The 25,334-nt window shown below is 38.3% G+C and overlaps 3 protein-coding genes across 5 annotated transcripts in view; 1 reads left to right on the top strand and 2 right to left on the bottom strand.

Annotated features, from left to right (window-relative positions):
• Window positions 1-10,290, bottom strand: part of fynb (FYN proto-oncogene, Src family tyrosine kinase b) — an 18,797-nt gene extending 8,507 nt beyond the window's left edge. For both annotated transcript variants that reach the window (XM_025056944.1, XM_008312650.3), the window contains exons 1-6: window positions 10,134-10,290; window positions 4,244-4,500; window positions 3,430-3,526; window positions 2,618-2,716; window positions 2,420-2,523; window positions 1,590-1,739 (exon numbers count right to left, since the gene is read on the bottom strand). In XM_025056944.1, the coding sequence (XP_024912712.1) occupies window positions 1,590-1,739; window positions 2,420-2,523; window positions 2,618-2,716; window positions 3,430-3,526; window positions 4,244-4,490 (697 nt within the window). In that variant the 5' untranslated portion in view covers window positions 4,491-4,500; window positions 10,134-10,290. The remainder of the gene's footprint in view (window positions 1-1,589; window positions 1,740-2,419; window positions 2,524-2,617; window positions 2,717-3,429; window positions 3,527-4,243; window positions 4,501-10,133) is intronic.
• Window positions 10,291-10,821: 531 nt separating this feature from the next.
• On the bottom strand, window positions 10,822-19,505 carry LOC103380642 (solute carrier family 22 member 13). Its single transcript, XM_025056945.1, is given in 12 exon segments — window positions 10,822-11,578; window positions 11,655-11,867; window positions 12,035-12,126; window positions 12,393-12,409; window positions 12,637-12,832; window positions 13,956-13,967; window positions 14,758-14,868; window positions 15,539-15,662; window positions 15,775-15,943; window positions 16,362-16,516; window positions 16,598-16,701; window positions 18,421-19,505. Coding segments are annotated over 12 exon segments (1,725 nt in total). The 5' UTR covers window positions 18,922-19,505; the 3' UTR covers window positions 10,822-11,547.
• Window positions 19,506-21,722: 2,217 nt separating this feature from the next.
• Window positions 21,723-25,334, top strand: part of ccn6 (cellular communication network factor 6) — an 11,760-nt gene continuing 8,148 nt past the window's right edge. For both annotated transcript variants that reach the window (XM_008312649.3, XM_008312648.3), the window contains exon 1: window positions 21,723-22,520. In XM_008312649.3, coding sequence (XP_008310871.1) covers window positions 22,473-22,520 — 48 coding nt within the window. In that variant the 5' untranslated portion in view covers window positions 21,723-22,472. The remainder of the gene's footprint in view (window positions 22,521-25,334) is intronic.

Raw genomic sequence — 25,334 nt, 5'->3', positions numbered from 1 at the left:
TTGCACCGTCCCTAACCCTTCCTGCAGGTGGTGAGTCCACTGGAATGTACCAACCTCCCTAACCGGGATTCAAACTTGCACAGAATGTGAACCCTGGGGTTCCACACCAATGACAGAGACAAACATTGCCTCTGGGCCAATGTGCCACTTGAATGAGCTGTTATTTTAAAATATTGTCAGATTATCTTTAAATAAAGAAAGTAAATGGATATGACTGGACTTTCTTTGAATGAAGTAAATTAGTAAAAATTAAATACATTTTTGTATCTATCTATACAGTCTTCCTTCAAGGGGAACAGTATTGCTGATGTGGCTCTCAGTGAAAATGAGTTTGACACGCCCTGATGTAGAACAACAGTGGTTCTAAAAATGGTGTTCTCCAGTTAAAATCCCTCATTTCTAACTGTATCTCCTATTTATAGTAAAACTATATATGTATATATGTATATATTTATATATGTATACATAAATATATATATACATATATACATACTGTATATACATACATATAAGCTTTAGCAATGTTGTTCAGAATTCTACATTTTTGCTAGAGAAACTGAGCCCCCTACTGACTATAAAGAAGAATACAGCGTACAACACAGTATTAGTGTTTTGCAAGTGTTTAAGAAGATTTTTTTTAAAACAAACAAAAGGGAGGAAGGTTGGAAATATAACAGTGGGATTTAATGCACCATGAGTTGTTCCGATGGTTCCAACATTCAGGAAAAACACTGTTGTATTTCCTCCAACCTCAGGGAAGCCCGTGTCCTGATGGTGGTAGAGGATTGAGCTTGTACTCAGGGGACCAAGGTTTGAATACCACCTTGGCTGGCGGGGAGACGGGGTTAGACTGCTTCACAGGAGCGGACAAGTAGAAGCAGAACGCATGTCAAGTAAAACAGGAAAAGGAAGACACAGCTCAAAGAAGACAACGCGAATGTAAGCCCAACTGTACTGGGAAAGTAGAGAAAAATGTAGTAGAGAAAAATAAAAAAAAATATGCTGATGATTTCATACTTTCATCATTAAAGTATGTTATCAACAGAGAGTGAATACATTGACAGAGCTGCACACTGCAATATTTATACTCTACTGTTACAACAATCTGTGGAAAAATTTAAGATTGCAGTTACATAGTCTCGCCATTAGATGGCAGTCTCGGGTAGGACTTACTGTTCCTCACTTCTGTTACCATTAAAACAGCCTGCTGCAACCCTGCTCCTCGGGGTTGTGAGGTCTGCAGGAAGTGGGCAAGTAAAATGTTGCCATGGGTAAAAATTTTTCTAAATTAATTCATAATTGTTTAAGAGACAACAACACCACCCCCGACCCACACCCTCGAGAATTGAAATCCTACTGAGAACCTGATAATATGTCTTATTTTTATACAACCCATTGTATGAGTTGCTGCCACCTTGTGGCTGGAGGCTTGTTATCATTCAAGCATTACAGCAGTGGTACACTTATACTTATCCAACATGCCATATTCCATTGGAAGCCCCTCCCCGAACCATCCTCCAGGGTCCCGCCCCACTATTTGAGAAGCACTGCTTTACACCGTTGCTGTATGTATCGCTTGGATAACGTACCTGAATAGTGCTGAACAAGCTGCTGCAAGGTCTCAAACTGAGCCCTTGTGCTGATGTAATAGCCGCCGCTGTCCAGCTTGCGGATCTTGTAATGTTTGACATGGTCGCCCTTGATATCGTCCCAGTCTCGTACGGACAAGGAGAATGCACCTGGAGGACAAACAGCCGTATGATGTGTCATAAACAGTAAACATAAACAGCAAAAGATTAAAAAAAATATATATATCAAATTTTAACACTATTTTTTTTCATCGCGAAAAACAAGGGTTTACTGTAATATCAAATTTTAACACATTTTTTTCACGTGTCAGGGAGACAGAAGCCAAAAAGTACTCAGTGTCGATAGTTCCGCAGTTTCGGTGATATACTGGTTCTATCGTCTGCTCAGCATAGTTGTTAATCTACTTTCTTTTTTTTTACAGCAAAGCAGAGATGTTTCACACAAAGGTTTATTTTTTTTCTTTTTTTTTTGTTCTTACTCCGACCTACTATGACTATAACTGTACTATGTTTACAGTAGCTTGATTGCTGATTGACTGACTCAAATTGTACGTCGCTTTGGATAAAAGCGAAATGATTCAGATTCCTAAAAGACAGGACGTGATGGTTAACTGTTCATCGTGCCAATAAATGACATGGTTTAATGTCATTTGGCTGCAAGTGCTTTATTACAGTTTATATGTTTGCCGGTAAATCCTTATGGATTCTTACAGTCAAACATTAGGCAAGTGTGTCCCGGTATTTTTTTCTTCTTCTTCTTCTTCTTTATGGATCACGTTAAAACACACACCCCCACACACACCCCTGGTCGTTAGTGTTTATGGATTTACCCTTAGTTGTTTCACTCTCTCTGATCAGATACGTTCCTCTCTTGTTGCCTGTGGACAGCAGCTGTCTCTCAGCGTCTTTGCGACCCAGTTTACCAAAGTACCAGCTGCAGACATGGAAAAGAACGAAATGTTTAATCAGACTATACATGTACCAAGATATACATGTCCTGTTCGGTTTTTGACCTCTGCACAACTTACTCCTCAGCCTGGATGGAGTCCACTGGAGCCACATAATTACTGGGAATGTAGCCGCTACAACCAGTGGTGAGAGAGCGAGCGTCCCACCAGTCGCCTTCACTAGGAGAGAGAGGGAAAAAAAAAACCTTGCTTAGATAAAATCACATTTAATAGACTATTGAATGCCTGCATGAAAAACAGTGTAGCCGCTACAACCAGTGGTGAGAGAGCGAGCGTCCCACCAGTCGCCTTCTCTAGAGGACAGAGGAAAAAAAACCTTGCTTGATGAAATCGAATTTAACAGACTACTGAATGCCTGCATGAAAATCAGTTCCCTTTAAAGTACAAAAAGGACAAATCTCCGAGTTCTTTCTAAAATGTCTTTAGTTCCAAATGCATTTCTTGGGATCCTTAAATGTCCCAAAACTACTGTACTACATTCCACGTTTTCCCCATTAGCGATGAAATAATTTTAAAAATTATTTTAGTGTTCAAACCCAAATCCCAGCCTTTTTTCCCCTGTAGACTGCACTGCTGACTGGCAGAAGGTAGATGGCAGTATTGCACTTTTTAAAGAGAGTGTGAATACGAATCTGAGGATTTTTCCCAAGTTACAAAAAAACCCACTGAGACATCTTTGGATTGCTATGGCAGTTGGCAGTTATGGCAAATATATATGTATATATATTTATACATAAATATACATATATATTTTTTCCAGGTTTTTTAAAAAAAAGAAAAAAAACAGGAAATTATATTTTTCAGGGAAATGATCACCGTGTGATGATTATAAGTAGCCTTCCTCCTGAGCCAACTGCAGGTCCAGTACTTACGTGCTGTTGATAATCTGGAACTTTTCTCCTTTCCCGAAGCTGAGGTCATCTTCTGTCCGCGCCTCGTAATCATAAAGAGCCACGAAAAGGGTGACTCCTGTAAGGGCAATAAAACAGAACTGAAATTTAAAAATAGAACCTGAGAATTCAGAACCACAGACTGGGCCTGCCAAAAACATAAAATAATTTGTTTTATGTGTTATATCAATGGATACAGAGATAGATAGAGAGATAGATAGAGATAGCTAGCTATCTAGATGAATAGAGATAGATGGATAGATAGATAGAGAGTGAGAGAGAGAGAGAGCGAGAGAGATATAGATAGATAGATAGATAGACAGATAGAGAGATAGATAGAGAGAGAGAGAGAAAGATAGATAGAGAGAGAGAGAGAGATATAGAGAGAGAGAGAGAAAGAGAGAGAGAGAGAAAGATAGATAGAGAGAGAAAGAGAGAGAGAGAGAGGGAGCTAGATAGCTAGATAGAGAGATAGAGAGAGAGAGAGAAAGAGAGAGAGAGAGATATAGAGAGAGAGAGAGATATAGAGAGAGAGAGAGAAAGATAGATAGAGAGACAGCTAGAGATAGCTAGCTATCTAGATGAATAGAGATAGATGGATAGATAGATAGAGAGTGAGAGAGAGAGAGAGAAAGATAGATAGAGAGAGAGAGAGAGAAAGATAGATAGAGAGATAGATATATAGATAGAGAGACAGATAGAGATAGCTAGCTAGCTAGCTAGATGGACGGATAGATAGACAGCAGTGTACACATGACCATAGACTGTTCCCAACAACCTATGTCCATCACTTCACCTGTCCCACCGCGGGTCCTCAGAGTTCCAGTGTGTGAGGAAGTGCTGACCCCTCCAAAAACCGCCAACCCCTGCCCAACAGGGGTGCTAAAGTTGTTGTAGTTGGGTACTGCGGTGACCCCAAAGTTAAGGTACTGCTGTGTTGCAGGGTTGGCCCCATACTGATAGCCCAGTTCCTGGGAGACGCCAATATTTCCGTCAGCTGTATGTTTGGTCTCCTCTTTATCCTTGCATTGTACACAGCCCATTATATAGACTCTGTGAAAGGCCAAGAACAGAACCAAATACAAACCGTTAGAAGGGTTGAGATAAGCACACGCAGAGGCCTGAGCTAATCACGTTGCTAAAGGCTACCACTTCACCATGTTCTCTCCACAGACATCACTTTTTTTTTTCTGTAATCAGCCCTCTGTTTGGAGGCAGAGACAATTCTTCCAGCACCACACAGTGCGTCTCATTCATTGTAAAGTGGCACAGCGTTGTACTATTCATTCATTATAACTTTCTTTTATTCATCCCTATATGCAGAGGACACCCTGATTATACAGCCCCACGTTTTACAGAGGGCATTTTGAGCAGTACCCGCAAACTGCGTGGTTTGTATGGCTCGATATCGTTTACCATCGCCATCTAGTGGGGAAATAAATTAATTACAGCCACGGCTGTTAACAGTTGATAGACTATAAATGTGGGTAGCAGATACATTTGTTGACAGGAAAATATACACTATCAGATCAGATGAGTAGCTTTTACAGTTGGTTTGATTAAATTAATACTTCAGTTTAGATTTACAAAACAATATTCATGTAATAGCTACTGTCATGACTGACCCGATTTGTTGGCATTGCAAAACAAATTATGCGTGTAATTATAATTATTTGTGATAAATTGCAGAAAATCATGCTATCAATCGGCATATAATTGCCATGCACTTTTGGTTACATTGGGTTGAAAATATAGCTACTATGGAATTTCTGTTATTCGTTCACTTCTCTTAAAAACAAGCTCAAATGGTTTTGCACAGAACAAATCGTCTGAAGCTGAAGTTTCAAACGATTTTTGCACAATCTGAACATTCATAATTACTAAAGTTGTGTCCTTCATGCAACCAGAAGAGAAACACCTGTTTGTTATTTGTAAATTTACAGTTTACACTCAATTAATATATCAATACGTCTATATAGAATTTCTCTTGTATATATAATGGTATACAATCCTTTAATATGTTTTTAATTTTGTGTGAAGCTAACTACAAAAAAACTAGGCCAATATACATCTTGGATATAATCTTGTATATGTGTAATGTTTTTGTACATTATAACCAGGATAACAGCTGTGAATGCAAGTGAGGTATAGTGTATACCAGGGGTGTCAAACTCATATTCACCAGGGGGCGACATCAGCAATACAGTTCCCCTTGAAGGGCCTGTTGTAAATGGAAGACTGTATAGATGAAACTACTCCATAATGTATTAATACATGTTTATGCAATTGATTATTATTTAAGTTACAAATATTGATCATTGTTGTGTAGTAAAAAAAAAAAAGTTACAAATATTGATCATTGTTGTGTAGGAAAAAAAAAAAATCAGGTTAAGCAACTCTACTGCATGGACTTTATTAAATAACAACTCTGCTGCATGGACTTCATTAAATACTTACAAGGCCACACAAAATTGACGGGCTGCATTTTGCCCCTGTGCCTTGAGTTTGACACTTGATGTATACAGTGTGATAAAGCAATTTCTCACCAAAAATTTCAAACCATTAAACAAAAGTCCATGCAAAGATCACAAGACAGATGTGTTTTTCGGCTTCAGCAAAAAATCTTGCTGATGCTTGGTTGGTCACGACATCTTATTTGTAGATACTTTCCAGTCAGTGCCTGGAGAATGGTTGATGAAACTCACATATGTTCACTAGGTTTTCTCGCACTTTTAGCCTACCTCCCACAACTGCAGGACCCACTCGGAAATGCTGGTTGACTTTTGCTTAAAAGCAAGAACTAAATGCTATCACTACTTGCTATCACAGTAATTACCAGAGGTGGAAAGTAACATATTACATTTACTCATGTTACTGTAATTGAGTGCATTTTGTGAGTAATTAGTAATTTTTTAATTAGTTTTGGGAAAAGGGTCATTTCTTTTACAGGTACATCTCGACCCAAGTATTTTACTTTTATATATATAACTGTAGGAAAATTCTGTGGGCGTGCGCAAGCAGATTTCTCAGTATTTTAATATAGCCAGTAAACAATGACTAAGAGACAGGGTCTAGCCCAGGAGGTCACCAACCTTTTTGAAACTGAGGGCTACTTCAAGGGCACTTAGCAATACCAAGAGCTACTTGTTTGACACAGACTTCTTGAACAATGTAATAATAATAAGTTCTGGGACATACAATAGTAGACAGTCTTCCTACCATCATCATTGCACCCATTTGAATGTCACTGCAAGTGGAACTGATTCAAAAAGCACAGTAACAGTAACATTGACCATTTTGATCTCTAGCCCAACGCCTGCGGGCGCCTTAGGTAGTCCATGGGAGCTACCAGGTGCCCCAGGGCACCACGTTGGTGACCCCTGCTCTAGCCTGTCATTGGATGATGGCTGGTGTGGAACAAAAAATGGAGGTGGAGGATTGTCAAGCAAGTGCTGCCGTGGAAGCTTTAGAAAGCGAAGGAAATCCTTGGCGATATCTCAGCCAGTTCTCTGTTTTCAAATGTATATGTGTCAAATGGACTCGTAGAATTCTCAACTACTGCCATTTGTATTTGAATTGTTGATTAACAACACCAAGTTACAGACTGGATGCATGACTTGTCCATTCTTGTCCCAAGCAATCTGAAGTATATAAGTAACTTTTACTTTTACTTGAGTATAATTCAAGTAAAGATACTTTTACCTAATTACATTTTTTGTACTTTTCCACCTTCTGGTAATTACATAATCTGAGGTTGAAGTTTGTAAGTAAGTTAAAATGCTTCCATGGTATCAAGCTACACTGAAACAATAGTTGTACTTAATGTAACTCCTTTTATATACAGTAAGAAAAACTGAAACAAGAGTAGCTTGGAAAGCACCACTTCGGATGTTCTTATACTAAGTGTTAGACACTACACAACGTACACAAAGAGTGACTATTGGTTGAACAGGCGTACTGTCTAAACAGTCTCTGCTGCTGTTGCTGCTGCTACAAAGATAGTTGCTGTTGCCGGAGGTAGCAGGAGAAAAGAACTAATTCTGTCATCACAATCTGACATTGTTGGATTGTTATTTTTCAGTTAATGAAAATAGGGGTTCAGGCACTAATAAATAAATATAGACAGAGTTTGATGATGATGTCAGTTAATGAAAATAGGGGTTCAGGCAGGGAAATATAGACAGAGTTTGATGATGATTAATGGATCTACATGACAAAACATGGAAAGTAAAATAAAGTGAACAAACGGTGCTTTTGGTACTTGTGGGTGTACTGTCAGCCTGCAGGTTTGCAAAGCGAGTGCAACACCACACTGCTACTAGCTAAGAACAACCTCTACATTAAATACCAACAGGATGTGGTGTAACACTCCAAATATGTGTGTCTGCTTATCTTGCTAAAATATCATTGCAACAAGCTCTGATTATTATACAACTGGGGTCAATGTGAACATACGGAGATAATGGCCTGGATGCTGTAAAAATTGTGAAAAGCATAGATACAGATTTGTTTTTCGTCTTATTTAGCTGAGGCTTTTGGCATCTGTGCGACTGGGTGCATGGCTGTCAAACTCTTTCATGTCAAAGTGAAAACAGAGTTCTACAAAGTAATGTTAATGAAATAAAAATACATAAAGAAAAGTAATTGTTTGCCATTGACATTAAAGAGTTTTTTTCCATCAATTTTCGTGTGAAAAAAGACAAATTCTTTCCACCATGAATGATTTATGAAAGCAAAAAAAGTCCAATAAAACACACACACATATATATATTTTACTCTATTTATGTTTAGCAAATCTATTTATATCCATTTATTATGAATGAGGAAGATCACTATGAAACAAAACATGCAGAGGTGTCATTAACAATTGTCTTCCCGTACCAAAAGGTATATACTGCCTCATTTGCATAACTAAAAATAAATGCTACGGAACAAATTAGTAATGTGACACACACATTACTAATTTCCACACACATGGGAAAATAAATTTGAAATAAGGTAAAATATGTAGGATTACCTTTTTAATGTAAATCTTTACACAGGCCAACAACTAAACAACCAAAAATGTATGCACTATTATATAGCGCGTACACTGCTAATACTACAAACCTGGCAGTGTATAGTGGCTATATACAAGCAGGCCGACTGTAATACTCATTTGATATGATCTTGTGGGCCAAATTTGGCGTGCGTAAGTTTGACACACACGCGAGTTAAAAATGTAGATGGCGGTTTAGAGTTAAGCGTTTTTTTTTTTCCCAAACGATAAATATGTGTAAATAACAAAATATATGTGGGTGTGTTCTAGTCATTTCAACAGGCTTTTTTTTTTTCTTCAAAGATGTGGAAAATTGGTGATGCGTCAAACCGGTTGGGATATAGGAAAGGGGGTTGCACGGCCAAAAGTGTTTGCAAACCACTTGTCAAAGACAAAAATCGAAAAAAAGGGGGAACGTTTTTAGGAGGCAGTGAATGATGAGAGGACATGGAGGAGTTTAGAGGTCAGAGTAGGGACATTAAATGTAAGATAATGAATGGCAAAGGCACGGAGATGGTAGACATGATGGCGAGGAAGGAAGATGGATGTTTTCAATGTTCGGGAGACAGGACAGAAAGAAGGCCAGGAAGATAGGAGGGTGCTTAAGGCTGTTTAGACCTGGAGTGAGACAGGTCTAAAGGTGATATGGCAAATAGTAAAGCTGGTCAAGGTGGAAGAGTTCAAGTACCTGGGATTGTAATAAAAATAATGAACAGTTAGAAAATTGATAAGATTGAAAAAGCAAGACTGTCCTTAAGACTCGAGTAGAGGATGTAGAGTTAAAGACCATAGAGAACATACATTTTTGGTTGGTTGTTTTGCTGTTGGCCTGAGAAAAGATTTACAATAAAAAGGCTAGAGACAGTCAGAGACATAATAACAAACAAATACCACTGATGTGTGTTTTGTTTCAAATTTAATTTCTTGTGTGTTTATATCATTAAGCTTTCGTTGTTCTAGATTCAATGTTTACGTAAAACTTCATTTTTTTTTCCATATGAAAAAAAATTCAACATATTCAACATATCTGAAGAGAATGGAAAACATGCACAATTCCAGTCAATTTTTCAGTAAATATTGAGTTCGGCCCGAAATTTTTAATTTTAGCCCACTGCCCCCTGTGAATATGAGTTTGACACCCCTGACCTAGAGTTTTTCTTTTTGAGTTTCCTCGATGAACAGGATATGAAAAGAGCACCTCTGAGTAACATTTAAGGTTAAACTGCTTGGAGATGGAGTCTGCGAGACAAGGTCAGCGAGATGATTTAGACACAATTCACAGAGATAGTAAATACATTTGACATGAGAAGAAAAAGGAAGAAGCCCAGCAAAAATAATACATGTAAAAGAGGACATGGTGATAATTACAAAATAATTATTTTTAAAAAAAACACAAACACACACGAACCCACACCCAAAATATATTTCTGAAATGTGACCTTTAATTTTACAAAGCCTCGTTCGAATTGCGACATATTTAAGAACACTAAGGAATGCTAACTAGCTAACAGGCGGTTACGTCAAAAAAACAAAACAAAACGTAAAAACAATGACGGCCGTAAGGCACGAAAGAAAATAAATATATTCATTTCAGTGTTTGGTAGCGACATACAACAAAGAGGAAACACATGATAACGACGTCTCTCACCAGTTTAGAGGCGGTCAATTATCCGAAGAGCAGCGTTCCATTGCACTACAAATGAACAAAAAGGCAAGCGATGTGTATGTTGAGCACAGTAGCTGATGATGATGATGTTCAATTCTGCTGCTGCTGTGCCGTAGCCTCGGCTGCAGCAAGTGATGGCATACAACTGCTGCTGCCTTCACGTGCCTTCGGAAATGTTCCGACCAAAACCGAGATGTGAAAGCACCGAACAAGTAAAAATGTATAGAAAAGGTTTTCGTTGCCCTCATTTGACATAAACATGAAAATAAAAGCTTTTATTTAAAAAAAAAAACTTAATTTTCCTGTACGTGTATTCTGAGCCAATGAGCAATTATTGTTATTGTCAAAATAATGTGAATAATAAAAACACGAAATAGGTCTATGGGACGCCGTTTGTAAAGCGGTTTATACTGAAAATTATAGCAGCATTTTGTTACATTTAGCGTCAAGCAATATTTGAGAATGTGCTGAATGTGACTTTTTAAAAGTCACTTTTCAGCACATTTACAACAATATTTGTTAACTTGGGAATATATAAAATAGTTAAATCTAAATGTTAAATCGTATATCTAAATAATAAATCTGAATTTTAATGTTAAATCTAAATATTTCGGGTAAAACTAAACATTCAAGCTAATATGCAGATTTACACTACCGGTAACCGGAAGTAACAAAATAAAAGCTCGAGGAGGTCCGACAAAGCGTCGCATTCATGCTAGAAATTACATATATGGCCTAAAATGTATATAGGAAACTTTATCACTGGTATCTAAAAATGTGAAAAAATATTTTTTATTTCTGCCAATACCCATTAGAAAACAACTATGGGTTGAATTACAGTACAAGTTAGCTTGGTCTCTTGACCCACCAAATATAGCACAGCAACCCAGTTTTAACTCACAATCAACCATTAAAAAAGACAAAATATTATACATGCCATATTCATTTTACTTAACAGTAAAAATAGTTGCTAAAAAGAGTTACTCTAGTTCCCTAATTTTTGATATAGACTTATATAGTTATAAGTTACACAGGTTTAACACATATATACATATTAAAGCTATGTTAGACCATCCAATCTAAACATTAGAAATGCGCACGTTCATACAATGAACCATAAATTAATTATTGAACAAAGCAATGTCTGGGGAAAAGCCAGACAAAGTAGTGCTCATAGGGATCGTCAACAAATCAAAACATGGGGTCGGCCACCTTGTCACTGAGAATGTATTCATTCTTTCCGAAAAGCCGTCCTCATGCCATTCAGGAACACGAAGGTATCTCGCACTTCAACAATGAATCCACAGGTGTAACTTGAAGACTACTGACTTGTAGAACGTAACAACATTCACAGTGGTTATGCAGCTTGTGTTTGTCAGTCCATCCCTTTGTTGTTTCATTTGATCCAGAAAGAGTCAGTCAATTTGCTGAAATATGAAACAAGACACTTAATGTTAAACTGTAACATTGGTGTACAAATCGAAAGGGATGAGCGTTCAAGACCTGACGTCGCTTCCCTCTACTTCTTCGATAGTGTCAAGTAGTGGCCTATTGGCTGTCTCGGGTAGCAGCACTGTAAGGGCAGCGCCCAGTAATGGGCATATTCCACAGACCACCATGGGAGCCTCAAGGCTGATGTGCCTTAGAAAGAACATCAGAGGTGCCAGGACGCCTCCGATTCTAGCACACATAGAGGCCATGCCAATTCCATTTTGTCTACAAAGTGAAGAACGAAGGGAAAAATAGACTTATGTATTATGACCACGAAAAAGATTATGTATGAGAAGTATAGCTAGAGTAGAAACAGAGAGATTCTGGTAAAGGTTAACCTACCTAATCACTGACAGCTGCTACAGGGCACTCTAGACTTAAGGTTAACCTACCTAACGACAGTGGGAAAAACCTCAGCTGAGTAAACGTAAATAATGGAAAAAGGGGCTGTGATTCCAAACTTCCCAACCATGGCAAGGATTGTCTTGATAAATGTGTAAATCTAGAGTGAAAACAGAGTGTCAAAAGTTAATTAATAAATTTAATAGAGACATAAAGTGTTTTTCAGAGTATAAGTCGCACTTTTTTTATCCTTTTGCTGGGTTTGCAACATATATTCAGGTGAAACTTTTATATTGAAATATACATATTTTCACACCACAGTCGCCAGAGGGCACTCTAGGCTTATGTACCAGTATCTGCTACTCCTGTACCACTGAAACTTTACATGTTTGTTATTTTCACACTGACAGCCACTAGAGGGTACTCTAGGCTTTTGTACCAGTATCTGCTATTCCTGTAAGTTGCGCTTTTTTTTTTATCCTCATGCAACTGGAAAAAAGGGCAATCATTTAGTCTCATAAATTATAAAAAGTAAATATAATAATATTGTTTCATTAATTGCTTGTTATGTTTTGCGATTAAAGTTTCTACTAGAGAATTAATAAAATGTTGGATTAATATTATAAGGGCAAATTCCTAAAGAGTCTCCTACCTGTGGGGGTGAAGATGCTTAGCAGACAAGCGGTGCCCTCTGCAGCCAAAAAGGCTATCTGTGAGATTTTGCGGGAGTAATTAAGAGTGAACAAAATAATGGTGCGTGCCAGAACCTCAATCAGGCCAAAGATCATCTGGGTCAGGTAGATGTTCATCCCAAAGTCCGAGATGTTGAGTGACAGACCATAGTAGATCTATGGTCTGTCTGTCGGTCTAGTGACAACACTCAATAAACATTTTTATATAAAATATCTTACTTAATGTAAAGCATCTTTTGGATTAGTGAAAATGAAGGATTAACTGGATTAGTCCCACCTCCTATATACTGTATATTTATATATGTATATATATATACATAGCTTGGACTTGTGTTTTGGGTCATTATCTTGCTGTAGGATGAACCTCTGACCAACTAGGCGCATACCAGAGGGTATTGCATGGCGCTGCAGAATGCTGTGGTAGTCGTTTTGGTTCAGGGTGCCGCTCACTCTGTATAAGTCACCGACCCTGCATCCATTTTCATCCGCTTTTCCGTTATTGGGTCGCAGGGTCGGCAGTCTCCATGACCGCCACCCAAATCACACTGCCGCGTACCAACCCCGCTAAACCTTCCTGCGGGTGGTGAGTCCACTGGAAGGTACCAACAGCCCTAAACGGGATTTGATCTTGCCCCGGAGGTGAACCCTGGGGTTCCACACCAATTACAGCAACATTGCCTCTGGGTCCAAACCGCCACATCCAGCAAAACAGCCCAGGGCCATTACACTTCCTCCTCCATGTTCAACAGTTGATGTCAAACACTGTGGAACCATCCTCTTGCCTACTTGACGGCGTACAAAGATCCTGCGTGATGAACCGAAGATTTGAAATTTCGATTCATCAGTCCATAATACCTTCTTCCAGTCTTCAGTAGTCCAATTGCCGTGTTTGGTAGCCCAGGAGAGCCTCTTTGTCTTATTCTGACATCTTAGCAATGGCTTTTTTAGCTGCAACTTGTCCTGTCAAACCTGCAGCCCGAAGTCTTCTCTTCACAGTTGAAACTGAGACTTGCATACGACCACTATTAAGCGGTGCTTGAAGCTAACTTAAGGCTAACTCTCAGAAATTCAATTGTGGCCAGACCACTTCCTGTCACAGTTTCCCCCAGAGTGCCTTGTGATGGTGAAAAAAACTGTACTCACTGACACCTTGACGTTCTTTGTAATTTCCCTGTAGGAAAGACCTACATTTTTAAGTGTTATGACGGTCTGTTTCTCTTTCATTGTTAATAGCCTTTTTCTCGCCATTTTTGTAGCAACACACTACTTTCTGCAGTACAATTCTGTTCACCTGATGCTCATGAGGGTCTGGTACCACAGTGTGTTCCAACACTGCTTTTATGCAGACAGAGGGGGTTGTAAGTAATCAAAAGTTGGAGACTTTGGAAACCTTCATTGCTGCAGAACAGCTATAAATTATTAACCCACTTCGTGCTCCCTGAAAATGGCCTTTTTGTATAATTCTGAAATGTACATGAGTTTTCGGTTTTGGGCAACCAATCCTTTTTTTTAACCTCTGGCTGTTCAGTACTTACCTTTGTACAATTTCAAGCTATTTATTGGGCTAACACGACTTGAATCACAATAAACAACTGGAAAAATTAGGGTGTTCTAAATCTTTTGACTGGTAGTGTATATAAATATATATATACATACATACATATATACAGTATATACATACACATATATTACAAAAGTCAATGTTAAACAAAAGTATGTGTCATGGATGATACAGGAGCGCTTTCTAGTGGTATGCAGAGGAAATTGAGCTGAATATATATAGACGTTTTACATATATACTTTTTTTTTTACAATTAGTACCCCTCCGAAAACCAGGAGCCAAAATAAAACCTTTTAGCTTATTGAAATCAGATTCCTCTGCCTACCACTAGAGATCGCCCCTGTACCATCCGTGACACATGTCACGGATGTTTAACATTGACTTTGGTAATGTTTCACGTTGAATGCCACTAAACCAATTATATAAACAGGTTATAAAGTTTAAATAATATAATATGATATGATATGGGAATCAAATGGAAAAAAATTAAAAATAGGAAAATAAAGAATTAAGCTGATACTTACCACAGATAAAAAAGAATTAGAGACTGCCTCCTCATTTTGGGGGTTCGAAATAGATCAAAACATGTATACTGTTTCTGACGCAGAGTTTTCTCTTCCTTCTTTGAGAGCTAGTGATACAGAAAGGAACACAGTCATTTATAAGTGCAAATAATGCATACGTATGCAGTAGCATATTGTGACGAGCTCTACCACGCAAATAATGCATACGTATGCAGTAGCACGTTGTGGTGATCTCGACCAGTTTCTCTGAATTATGTCCCTTTACCATTGTGCTTTGTCTTCCCTCTGGTCTCGGAATTTAAAAATATAAGCAGTAGAAAAACAAAGTAAAAGGCCAAGTGGAGTCAGCCATATTGATCACTGTAAATCCAAAGACACACAAATAAATGTGTCCTCTACATTGAATCCACCCCTAGGGAGCAGAGGACTCTTTCGGCAGTCTACTGGTACACAGACCAAAAGGATTTTACGTAAAAAAGGTTTATCGATATAACAAAACAGCTGTGATATATCCCATTTTTTAAAACTAAATCTAAAGTTATGATAAGATGTAGTTACCTTCAAAAGGATGGAGGAGTGGGGTTTAAAGCATATTGTTTTTACAGTAATGGTGTAGTTTTCTCTCATTTACCAATAACTTATATTTGTTTGATCAATAGATCGATAGATCGATAGATAGATAGATAGATAGATAGATAGATAGATAGATAGATAGATAGATAGATGATAGATAGCTGTTCTTTGTCACCAATAAACAAATCGCTGGTCTGGACATACCTGACACATCTCCACATCTAAGGAGAAGTCCTTCCCATTGACACGTGCGGCTCTCTGGATCAGCTCCCACGCTTCTGTAGTCCTGTCACTGGCCAACAACCAGCGAGCAGACTTTGGCAACACCCTAAAATGAGGGGTACGGTAAGCCACATTGATAGGTAAACAGTACACTTGCTAATTAATGCTTCCATAAAAAAAGCTAAATTTGTAGCTAAATTTGACAATTATCCACTAACCAAATGTAGAAAAGGAAGAAGAATCCAGGAGCAGATATTGCCAGCTGAAGTTTTCGCCAGTCTCTGATGAGATAAGCAACGCCAGCTAGGAGAACGTACCCAAATCCAAAGCTGTAGTCAGTGATTATACCAGCCAGCATCCTCTGCTTAGCTCCCGTCCATTCTGTGCCTGTAGGAGACATCAAATTCAAATTTGGGGTCGCATATTCACACATTCTGTAACATACAATTTTATAGACTTTTTGCAACATGTGTCAAACTCAAGGCCCGTGGGCCAAATAGGGCCCGTCAAGTCAATGCGTGTGGCTTGCGGGAGCTTAAAAAGCATTTAATAAAGATCATGCAGCGAAGTTTCTTAAGTTTCTTAACCTGACACAGAGTGATGAACAATATCACTCTCTTTCCACCAAAATCTCTGTTAACCTGTCGACCTTCTTGCTTTTTAATTATAACTTCGGATCGGAAATTACGATAATTTCCCCGGTGAGGGATCAATAAAGTTCAAACTTAGCCCTTTTTCTTTTTTGCTTAGATGAAAGTATTGCGATGAGTACTGATGTAGTGTCTGTGTGTGTGTGTGAACCCACCAAGAACAAAAGCATTTATTATGACTCCAGACACTGACAGTCCAACCAGGAAGCGAAGGGCAGTATAGATGTAAAAGTTAGGAGCGAAAGCGGCTCCAACTCCGCACACAGTCTGGAGAGCCAGACTGATAAGGATGATGATCCTGCGACCGTACCTGGAAAATAAGGACATTTCCTGTGGTCCAAAAAATGTACGATTCATGATTTGATTTCAAATTTTTGAGAGGGTCTCTTACTTATCAGCTAAGGGTCCAAACAATATAGCCCCGACGAGGAGTCCGAACATGTAGATTGATGAGCCAATGTTGTTCATGTTGGAACGATCACAAACTAAGTCCCACTACATCAGCACCGACAAAAGGAAAACAAAGTTTCATAATGCATTGTAATGCATGCATTGCAAAAGTAGTGCAAGGCCCGGGGGCCAAATGCAGCCCACAAAGTCATTTTGTGTGGCCCTCAGAAGCTCGTCCGTACAAACCACTGTATGAGTTGCTGCCACCTAGTGCACGAATAATAATCAATTGCACCCTTGCATTAGACCAAACTCGTACGATGATTTTCACAACAATACATATAAAGCAAACGTGACGCAAATTTTGCTTTGAAACTCTCGAAAAATAGCACGATGACGGAGGTTTTTGTACATGCTAGGCAACATTTTAAAACTACAACAAAACATTTAAATTCTGTTTATGAAAGAATTACAAATAATGAATATTCACAAAGATCACCTTGCGAAGAGCGCCTCCCAATGTTACTCCCCCGCCACACTCTTATTTTGTTAACGGCCTTCCATTACTTTTGATTGCACACAATTCTGTGCTTTTTATGACACGTTATTTAGTGTACATCCTTCCTGTGTTAGTGATGGGAATTCCGGCTCTCTCAGTTCCAAAGTGACTCCTCAGATTTTTGTTACTTCATTTAATTTATTCGCAAAGAATGATGTAAAATTACGTGTAAATTGAATTACCATAATTTCCGTGCACCTGAATATAAGCCGAACCCACTAAATTTAAAAGGAAAAAAATAATTGTACATATATAGGCCGCACTTCTCTATAAGCCGCAGGTGTCCACGTTGTAACATGGGATATTTTCACAGAAAGATTTTTTTCTCTACTAATTAAATAAATGCTTTTTTTCCCAAACAGTGCCTGTAACACGGCTGGTTACACATTAACTCTTTCCTGCTTAGTCGCCCCGACCGTAGTTGGAATGCACAGGGGAGACTTAATGATCTGCTCCAGGGCGGAAGCTAGCTTTAGCTCCGGGGCTAACTCCCTTCACTTTGTGCTTATCAGCAGCAGAGGTAAACAGAAACAGGGAAGTTGGGAACATAAACAGTGTTTTAACAGCTCATGTATAACCAACTCACACTTCAACATGACAGGGCTCAAACTGTTCTCAACTTTCGCTACTGGTCAGTCTTGTACGCATACAGACAGATACAGTATACGCTACTAGTATAACACACAGTAGCCTACCAGAAAACTCATTGATCGCTAGCGGTATAAACTTTGTTAGCCCGTAAAAATTAGCTGCATCGTTGTTTAAGCCGCAGGGTTCAAAGAGTGTGAAAAAAGTAGTGTTTTTTTAGGTACTAATGTACAAAACATACATTATATAAAAATGCCTTTAGCTCAACATGGCTCATGTGGGAGGTGTAATGCTTGGACAATAAACAAGCCCCCAGTCACCCGGTGGCAGCAAGTCATAAAGTGGTTTGTACAGATAAGAAAATGCATATTATCAGGTTCTCAATAGTATTTTAATTCGGGGGGAGGGGTTTCGGGTCACCTGCCTCCTACTATCACCTCAGATTCTACTGTCATAATATTGTCTTAAGACATTCCTGCCTAGGTCCATCTGTCAGAAAGTCTGTCACCAATGCAAATAAGACCTGGCTCAAACCTGACCTGCGAGGCAACTTCATTCACTAACCTAAACCCATTTGTCTCTTTGACGTCACATCTCACCAATGTCTCACCGTCCTGGCAAAATGACGTATAAACCCAGACAAAAGCTGAAAATAGAAAATGCTTTGCGTAACTCACCTCAGTTACAACAGTGTTTTGAAAAGTGTCAGTACTGTACTCCCAGCCCCCTTCACAGATCTCACGTGGCTTTCCAGAATGACTCCTGACCACACTGCTGTAATTGAGCAAGGCAGAGCAAGTCAACACAAGGTGTCCATCGGGGACAAGGCTGAAGTTGGAAGAAGCCTGGGATTCCGTTGAGTTCTTGATAGAGCGGCATGAATGTGGAGGAACTGCCGCAGTGAAGATGGAGACGAGCATGTGGAATGCAAGAAAGATCTGAGGTAGACAGATCCATACGTACAAAGTTTTCTGAAACTTCCCAAAGCCCCCAATATGGCAGAGAATTTCATCGAAGCTAAGTTTTAGCATGGTGCATTGATGCGCATCAAAAGCAGGTGCTGAAGATTCTGCAGTATATATACCAAAAAAAAATTTAAAAAAATCCTGTGCCAGAAGTCTACTCAGGTACAATCCCACTTGAAATGTCCTTTGCTTTGAAAAATAGTCTGTGGCCATCCAGGGTGGTAACCTCAGTAGGAGGAGTCAAAGGCAGACAGATGAGACCCTTGTCTCCTCACTCAATAATCATTAAGATTCCTTTGAAACAAACCTTTCCGTCCCAGAGATTAGGTTGTTGGCCTAATTTATTTTTTTTACTTCGAAACAACTTTCCAGGTCAACTGTAGGTATTTCCAATGCAATTTTCTTAAATGTTACTTTAAACTTTCAGTTATACTTTTTTGGCGGTATATTTTTGGGACATTTTTTTATTCAATTTTTTACCCTTTTTACTTTACTATTTTCCACACATTCCACATTTTTAGACCTTTCCGCTAATTGTTAAAGTAAGCGCTAACACAGCTTTTTATTAGAGATGGCTTCATACAACTTTTCCATGTCCGATACCAATACCGATACTGAAACTTTCTGCCGATACCCATAACTGTCCAATACCTTCTTTTTCCGTTTCCGGCATGTTACGCAAAGTTAAGTTGAGCATTAGGGCCTTAGGTATCGGATCGGACAGGCTATAGTTGTTTTTTTGTCAATGTTTGATCCTGAAACTTTGAGCAATAATGGATCGATACCGATCCGGATAATTGGATCGAGCCATCCCTCGCTTATATATGCAATATGCAATATATACTGTGTCTATCTATCTATCTATCTATCTATCTATTTATCTATCTGTCTGTCTGTCTATCCATCCATCCATCCATCCATCCATCTATCCATCTATCCACTGAGGGACAGGTTCAGAGTGGACATATCAGTTGAAGCCTTTAAGCTCAGAGCCTAAGAAGATCCTCTGGTGTTTGGTATTCTTTGACTAAGTGCAAGGCTCCAGCGTGTATGTGTCATGCTGTGTGGGGTCATAACATTCCATTATGAAGTAGGTCTTTCCCGAGGCATTCCACAACTTTGGGGTGGTGGGTTTCCTTAGGGAGACAAAGGTATGCAGAGGGATTTTGAATCCAGAGAACAAGTCATTGATCATGTCCAAAAGTTATTATTAATTAAAGAGCAAGAAGGTTGACAGGTTAACAGAGAGTTTGGTGGAAGAAAACAACTACAGTAAGTTCCGGACTATTGGCCGCTACTTTTTTCACACGCTTTGAACCCTGCGGCGAAAACAACGATGCGGCTAATTTATGGATTTTTACGAGCTACCGAAGTTCATGCTGCTAGCGATCATTGACTTTTCTGGTAGGCTACTGTGTTATACTAGTAGCATATGTCTGTCTGTGAATGGCTGTGTGCGTACATGTGGGTAGGCCCAAAGAAAGAGAACGGTAGCGAAAGTTGAGAGCAGAGGTTGGGCCTACAATAGGAATTAGTTTTAAGCCCATTCATATATGCAGCGGTGATGGACGGGTTGACAGCTGTGGTCAGACAATGCTCAAAGTATCAAGATGTTTGCAGATGACATTGTAATCTTTAGTGAGAGTGGGGACTGGAGGTAACATGACATTATGAATTGTAGGCGAAGGAAAATGCAGTAGCAGAGAATATAGAATTAAAAGAAAGAAAGAAAACAAAATTTGTACATGTTTGTGTTTATGTTAGTATTAAATTTACTATCAGATGATTGTATTTACTTGATTATAAATCAATAACACAATCTGGTTAAAGTTTGTTGGACTGAAGTGGATCTCACTTTTAAGTTAGTTATAGAGAAATCCAGCTCAAAAACAGAAGCCCAATAATCCATATACTTGAGTATCAGTAGCAGTATCAGAAAAGTACAGACAAATACCTGCATCTAATCACTTCTTTATCAAGCCCCGCCCTCTGGCTCCTCCTTGGTCACACAGGCCACAGATGTGGATTAGGACATTCCACAGGGCATTCCTCAAGTTCCCGCTGATGCTGGCTTTATTGATGTTGTGTCTGGACAAAGGTGTGGTCGTCTCATTGCCTGTTTAACCTTTAACACGGGTAGTTGGCTTCTAATTTTGCAGCAAAAAGCGACCTAAATTTAGAGGCTAGGTCAAAATTTAAGAAATAAAAGAATGGAATTTGAAGAAAGAAATACTTTTTTTTTAAAAATATGGTAAATAATGCAATATAACGTAACGTAAAATAATGGTTCCTGAACTTCCTCTGTTGGGCAGATCGAATGGGTGACAGCAAAAACGACAGCGAGAATTTTAAAAAAAGCCTACTTTGAAATATTATGATCAGATATTCATTTTACACCACCTTCAACCAATGGTTTTTTATCAGTTTCTTGTTAAACATTTGGACAATATTCTGCGTTACGTTTCATTAATTCGTTGCGAAAAAATCATAAAATAAAATACATTTTAATACAATTTCAAATAATAAAAAAATCATAAAATAAAAAACCCCAAAATAAAACAATATTACATTTAAAAAAAATAAATTTACAAAAAATAAAAATTAAGTAAAAAATTAAATAAAAATAATAAATAAAATCAAAAATAGCAAATAAAATAAAAATATCATCAAATTAAAAACTGTAAATAAAAAATAAAATAAAAGAATATAATTTTTTTTAAGTCACCCCCTGCAATGGCACTACACACCCTGAAGGGGGCAAACACCCCCACTTTGGGAATCTTTTCATTTTATTTTTGATACATTTACATTTATCCATTTAACAATTTTTTTGTAGAAAGCGACTTATAAGAGGAGGATTAACAATAAAGCATTTGGGAATCGAACCCACAACCCTCTACTTCCAAGGCAGGCATGCCAACTGCTACACTATGGAACCACATGAGTTTTGTTTATTTTTTTTATATTTATTTATTTTTTTTTAATTTTCAATTTTTATTTTTTTTTATGGCCAGTAGTTCCAACTCCAGATTCGAACTTTTTGGATTATTCCAAATGCATTTTTTTCAAAAACCTTTAAAAAAAAGTCACAACAAACTTTCCAAGCATTTCCAGGCCCTGTATGAACCTACAAAAACAGGCAGTGAGTTTCTCCCGTCTGTGTGAAGGGCGTTGGCCTTGCATACATGTACCGAAGGTGGAGTAGGAGGAGGGGGTCGGCTGTGAGAGGGACCTCTTTACTCAAGGTAAATAATAATGGAATGCGACCTCGAACGCATCAGTCCACATTAAGAGAGCTGCTACAGCCCTGGCAGCCGATTAAACAAACAACATACAGTGAGTGCATTTAGAGCCTGCTGCCCCGCACATGAATTCCAGGTTTGTCCTGGGTAGACTGAAAGCGCACAGTAATTCCCATTATATACTTATACTCTGATGGGGTTTGTAGGAGCCGCTCAAACGTAGAGAATAAATTTAACTGTCGTTTAGTTAATAAAAGTGAGGTGTACTGACTGGGAATAGACATAGATTTGAAGTCTTGGGACGGCATAAAAAAAAAAAATTAAAGACAAATATTTCTCCTCTGGATGTGTAGGGTGGGGAAAGTTGTATTTAGACAAGAGACACAGAGACACTTTGTCCCCATCGCCCTGACAGTCCCAATTTTCCTCCATTCCTCTCTCACTCTCCCATGATCCTGCCTCCTTTTTTTTTCCTCACACTTTCTTCCCCGGGAACTCGCACAGACCTTCTCCCAATGAAAGATGCAATCGCTGCTTCGCTTTTCCCTCCTGCTCATCCTCGCACGAAAGGTAAAAAAAAAAAACTCTTTTTGACTGCTTCGCTTTTCCCTCCTGCTCATCCTCATGCGAAAGGTAAAAATTTCTTTTTGACTTATTGAGAATTTGACTAAAAAAAGCAAAAAAAAAAAAAAAAGCTAATTCCTCAAGGCCGGCTGCTGTGACTCGTGGGCCTGACACAAACAAGCCGATTCGTAAAAACAGACAGGGTGAATGGTTATAGTAAAATAGCTAAAATAGTAGCGAGAAGAGATCGCATAGCTACACAATAACAAATTTGAGCCCCCAAAAATAGCTTGAAGCAAGACATACTGTATATACAGAGCTGTCGTTTGTAACATGAGGGTGTTAACACGTTCCACGTTGCCAGGGGACTTTTTTTTTTTGTGAGGGAACAAGCTCACTCGCTTGGGATTTCCAGAATTATGTTAACATTGAAAACATTGCTGAAAAAATAGAATGGCAGTGACGCAACACTGGACTGCATGATTTGTCATCCTGGTTCTATAACATAGCGATAACAAATAATAATATTTTGAGAATAGGATTTATTTAATTTTTTCAGTCAACATTTTTGGTATGCTAATACTACAAATACAGTAGTAGTAGTAGTACATAGCGGCTATATACTGGCAGGCCAGCCCTAATACACATTTGCTATGATCTCGCGGGGCAAATATAATAAGATTGACACTTGTGACCTGTGCCTTGGAACTGTGTTTGGGCAACATTTTTTTTATTTGTTTTCATGAAGACGATGTGTAGCCAGACTTCTTTGGAGAGTCCACACCAGACGTCGGCTAACTTTTTGACTCGCGGGCCATAATTGCCCTAAAATTGAACAAGGGGGCCAGGTCAGGAGCAGATAGATGGAGCATTCGTGTGAACTAAGATAAATGACATGTAAAAGTTATGCATAAAGGCTTTTATCATTTTCTACGCCATCTATTGGGAAAACGTGGTTATTACAAGGAAATGGCAGAAGTATAAAGATAATACAAATAAATTATATAATTTGGAAAAGTTTGTTGGGTTGGATTAAAAAGCTTAACGGGCCGCATCCGGCCCCCCGGGCCTTAGTTTGCCCATGCCTGGTCTACACTGTTGACATTGGCTTCAAGTCTAGAAAATGCAGCGTAAATATTTAGGCTGGTGTAAAAGACCAGCATGATCATAACAAACGACAATTTGATTTCGATTTTCTCTCATTTCGCACATTGTATTTAGTTCATTAGAAGGCTAAGCTAAACGTTTAGCGCCTAATGAGTTTGCTATAATAAAGCTTTCAAAATGCTTCACCAAAATACGACTAATAGTTAGCTACAGGTAAACCACATCTTGGCATTTTATTTAAAATAAAAAAGGAATCAGTAGAAAAATAATCCCTCTTTTATTGCGGTTCTCCTTTCACTCTCTCAGCACATTGCAGATTTTTGTTTTATTTCAATCTCGTGAGAGTTTCGCTATATTGTGGTATTTTACGGTATTTTTTAAATGTACAATATTTTCATTATTTTCGTGATAAAAAACATTTTCTAACAAAAAAAATGAAACAGTAAAAATAAAGCAAAAAAAATAAACTAAAAGACATCGCGGGTAGCTTTGTTTACATAGAGGAGATCGAAGACAGCATTGAGCATGCTTTTCTGTTCCTCACTCTGATTGGCTCATGCTTTTTTTTTATCACGAAAAAAAAGAAATAATGGAAAAAAAAATTACTGTTAAATACCGCGATATAGCAAAACTAGCAAGATTGGAAAATAAAAAAATGTGCGATGTACTGAGGGAGCGAAAGAAGAACCGCGATATAGAAGAGGGAACACTGTAGCTCAAAATAGGCAAAAATATTTTGAACAAGAAATAGTTACGAATAAACAACAACAAAGAACAACAACAACAAAAAACCCTGCAAATTATACAAATGTTTGAGTGTAAATTTACCCCCGAGTCACAGGCCAAATAAAACTCAACGACTGGGTCTGTTGTTTACTAACTGCAGCCAAGGTTATGTGGTTCATAAATAATGTGGAACAGGTCACTCACTAGGGCACTGACTTAAACGATAGTGATTACAGCTCCCTTTGAACTTCACCTTGATCTTGGATGACACGCAGATTTAGCCCTTGTTGACATTTAAATATTAACCAACCCTCAACCATTACAGGTATAAAAAGATAAAAGAGTCATCTATTCGGTGTTAGCGGTGTTGCTAATTGTTTACCCTCAGACTTTTTCTGTTCTATTCAAAACAGATATATAGCATTAGTCGTGTCTATGTGGCTCCACGGTGTCACTTGCTTTTTTTTTCTGTTATTATTACGTTTACTTATGTTTGTTATTTCTCATTACATTTAAGTTACATTCCGGTTGCTAATTTACACATTTGTTTAGTGTCAGGATTTAAAAAAAAAATCTATGAACAACTTTATTTTAATGACTTTTTGGAGGACTTTGGACTATTGATGCACCACCTTGACATTTTAAGTAGCATGCTTTAGATTAGAGCTGTCAAACATATGGCCCGTGGGCCAAAACTGGCCAGCTTGGGGTTTTAACCTAGCCCACTACATAGATAGATAGATAGATAGATAGATAGATAGATAGATAGATAGATAGATAGATAGATAGATAGATAGATAGATAGATAGATAAATAAATAGATGGATGGATGGATGGATGATGGATGGATGGATGGCGGGTTGGATGGATAGATAGATGGATGGATAGATAGATAGATAGATAGATAGATAGATAGATAGATAGATAGATAGATAGATAGATAGATAGATAGATAGATAGATAGATAGATAGAGAGAGAGAGAGAGA

This window comes from Cynoglossus semilaevis, chromosome 7 (genome assembly GCF_000523025.1).
Source record: "Cynoglossus semilaevis isolate Cse_v1.0 chromosome 7, Cse_v1.0, whole genome shotgun sequence".
In the NCBI taxonomy this organism is placed as follows: Eukaryota; Metazoa; Chordata; class Actinopteri; order Pleuronectiformes; family Cynoglossidae; genus Cynoglossus; species Cynoglossus semilaevis.
The sequence above is the reverse complement of the archived record's forward strand: the minus strand, read 5'-3'. Positions and strand labels throughout refer to the sequence as shown.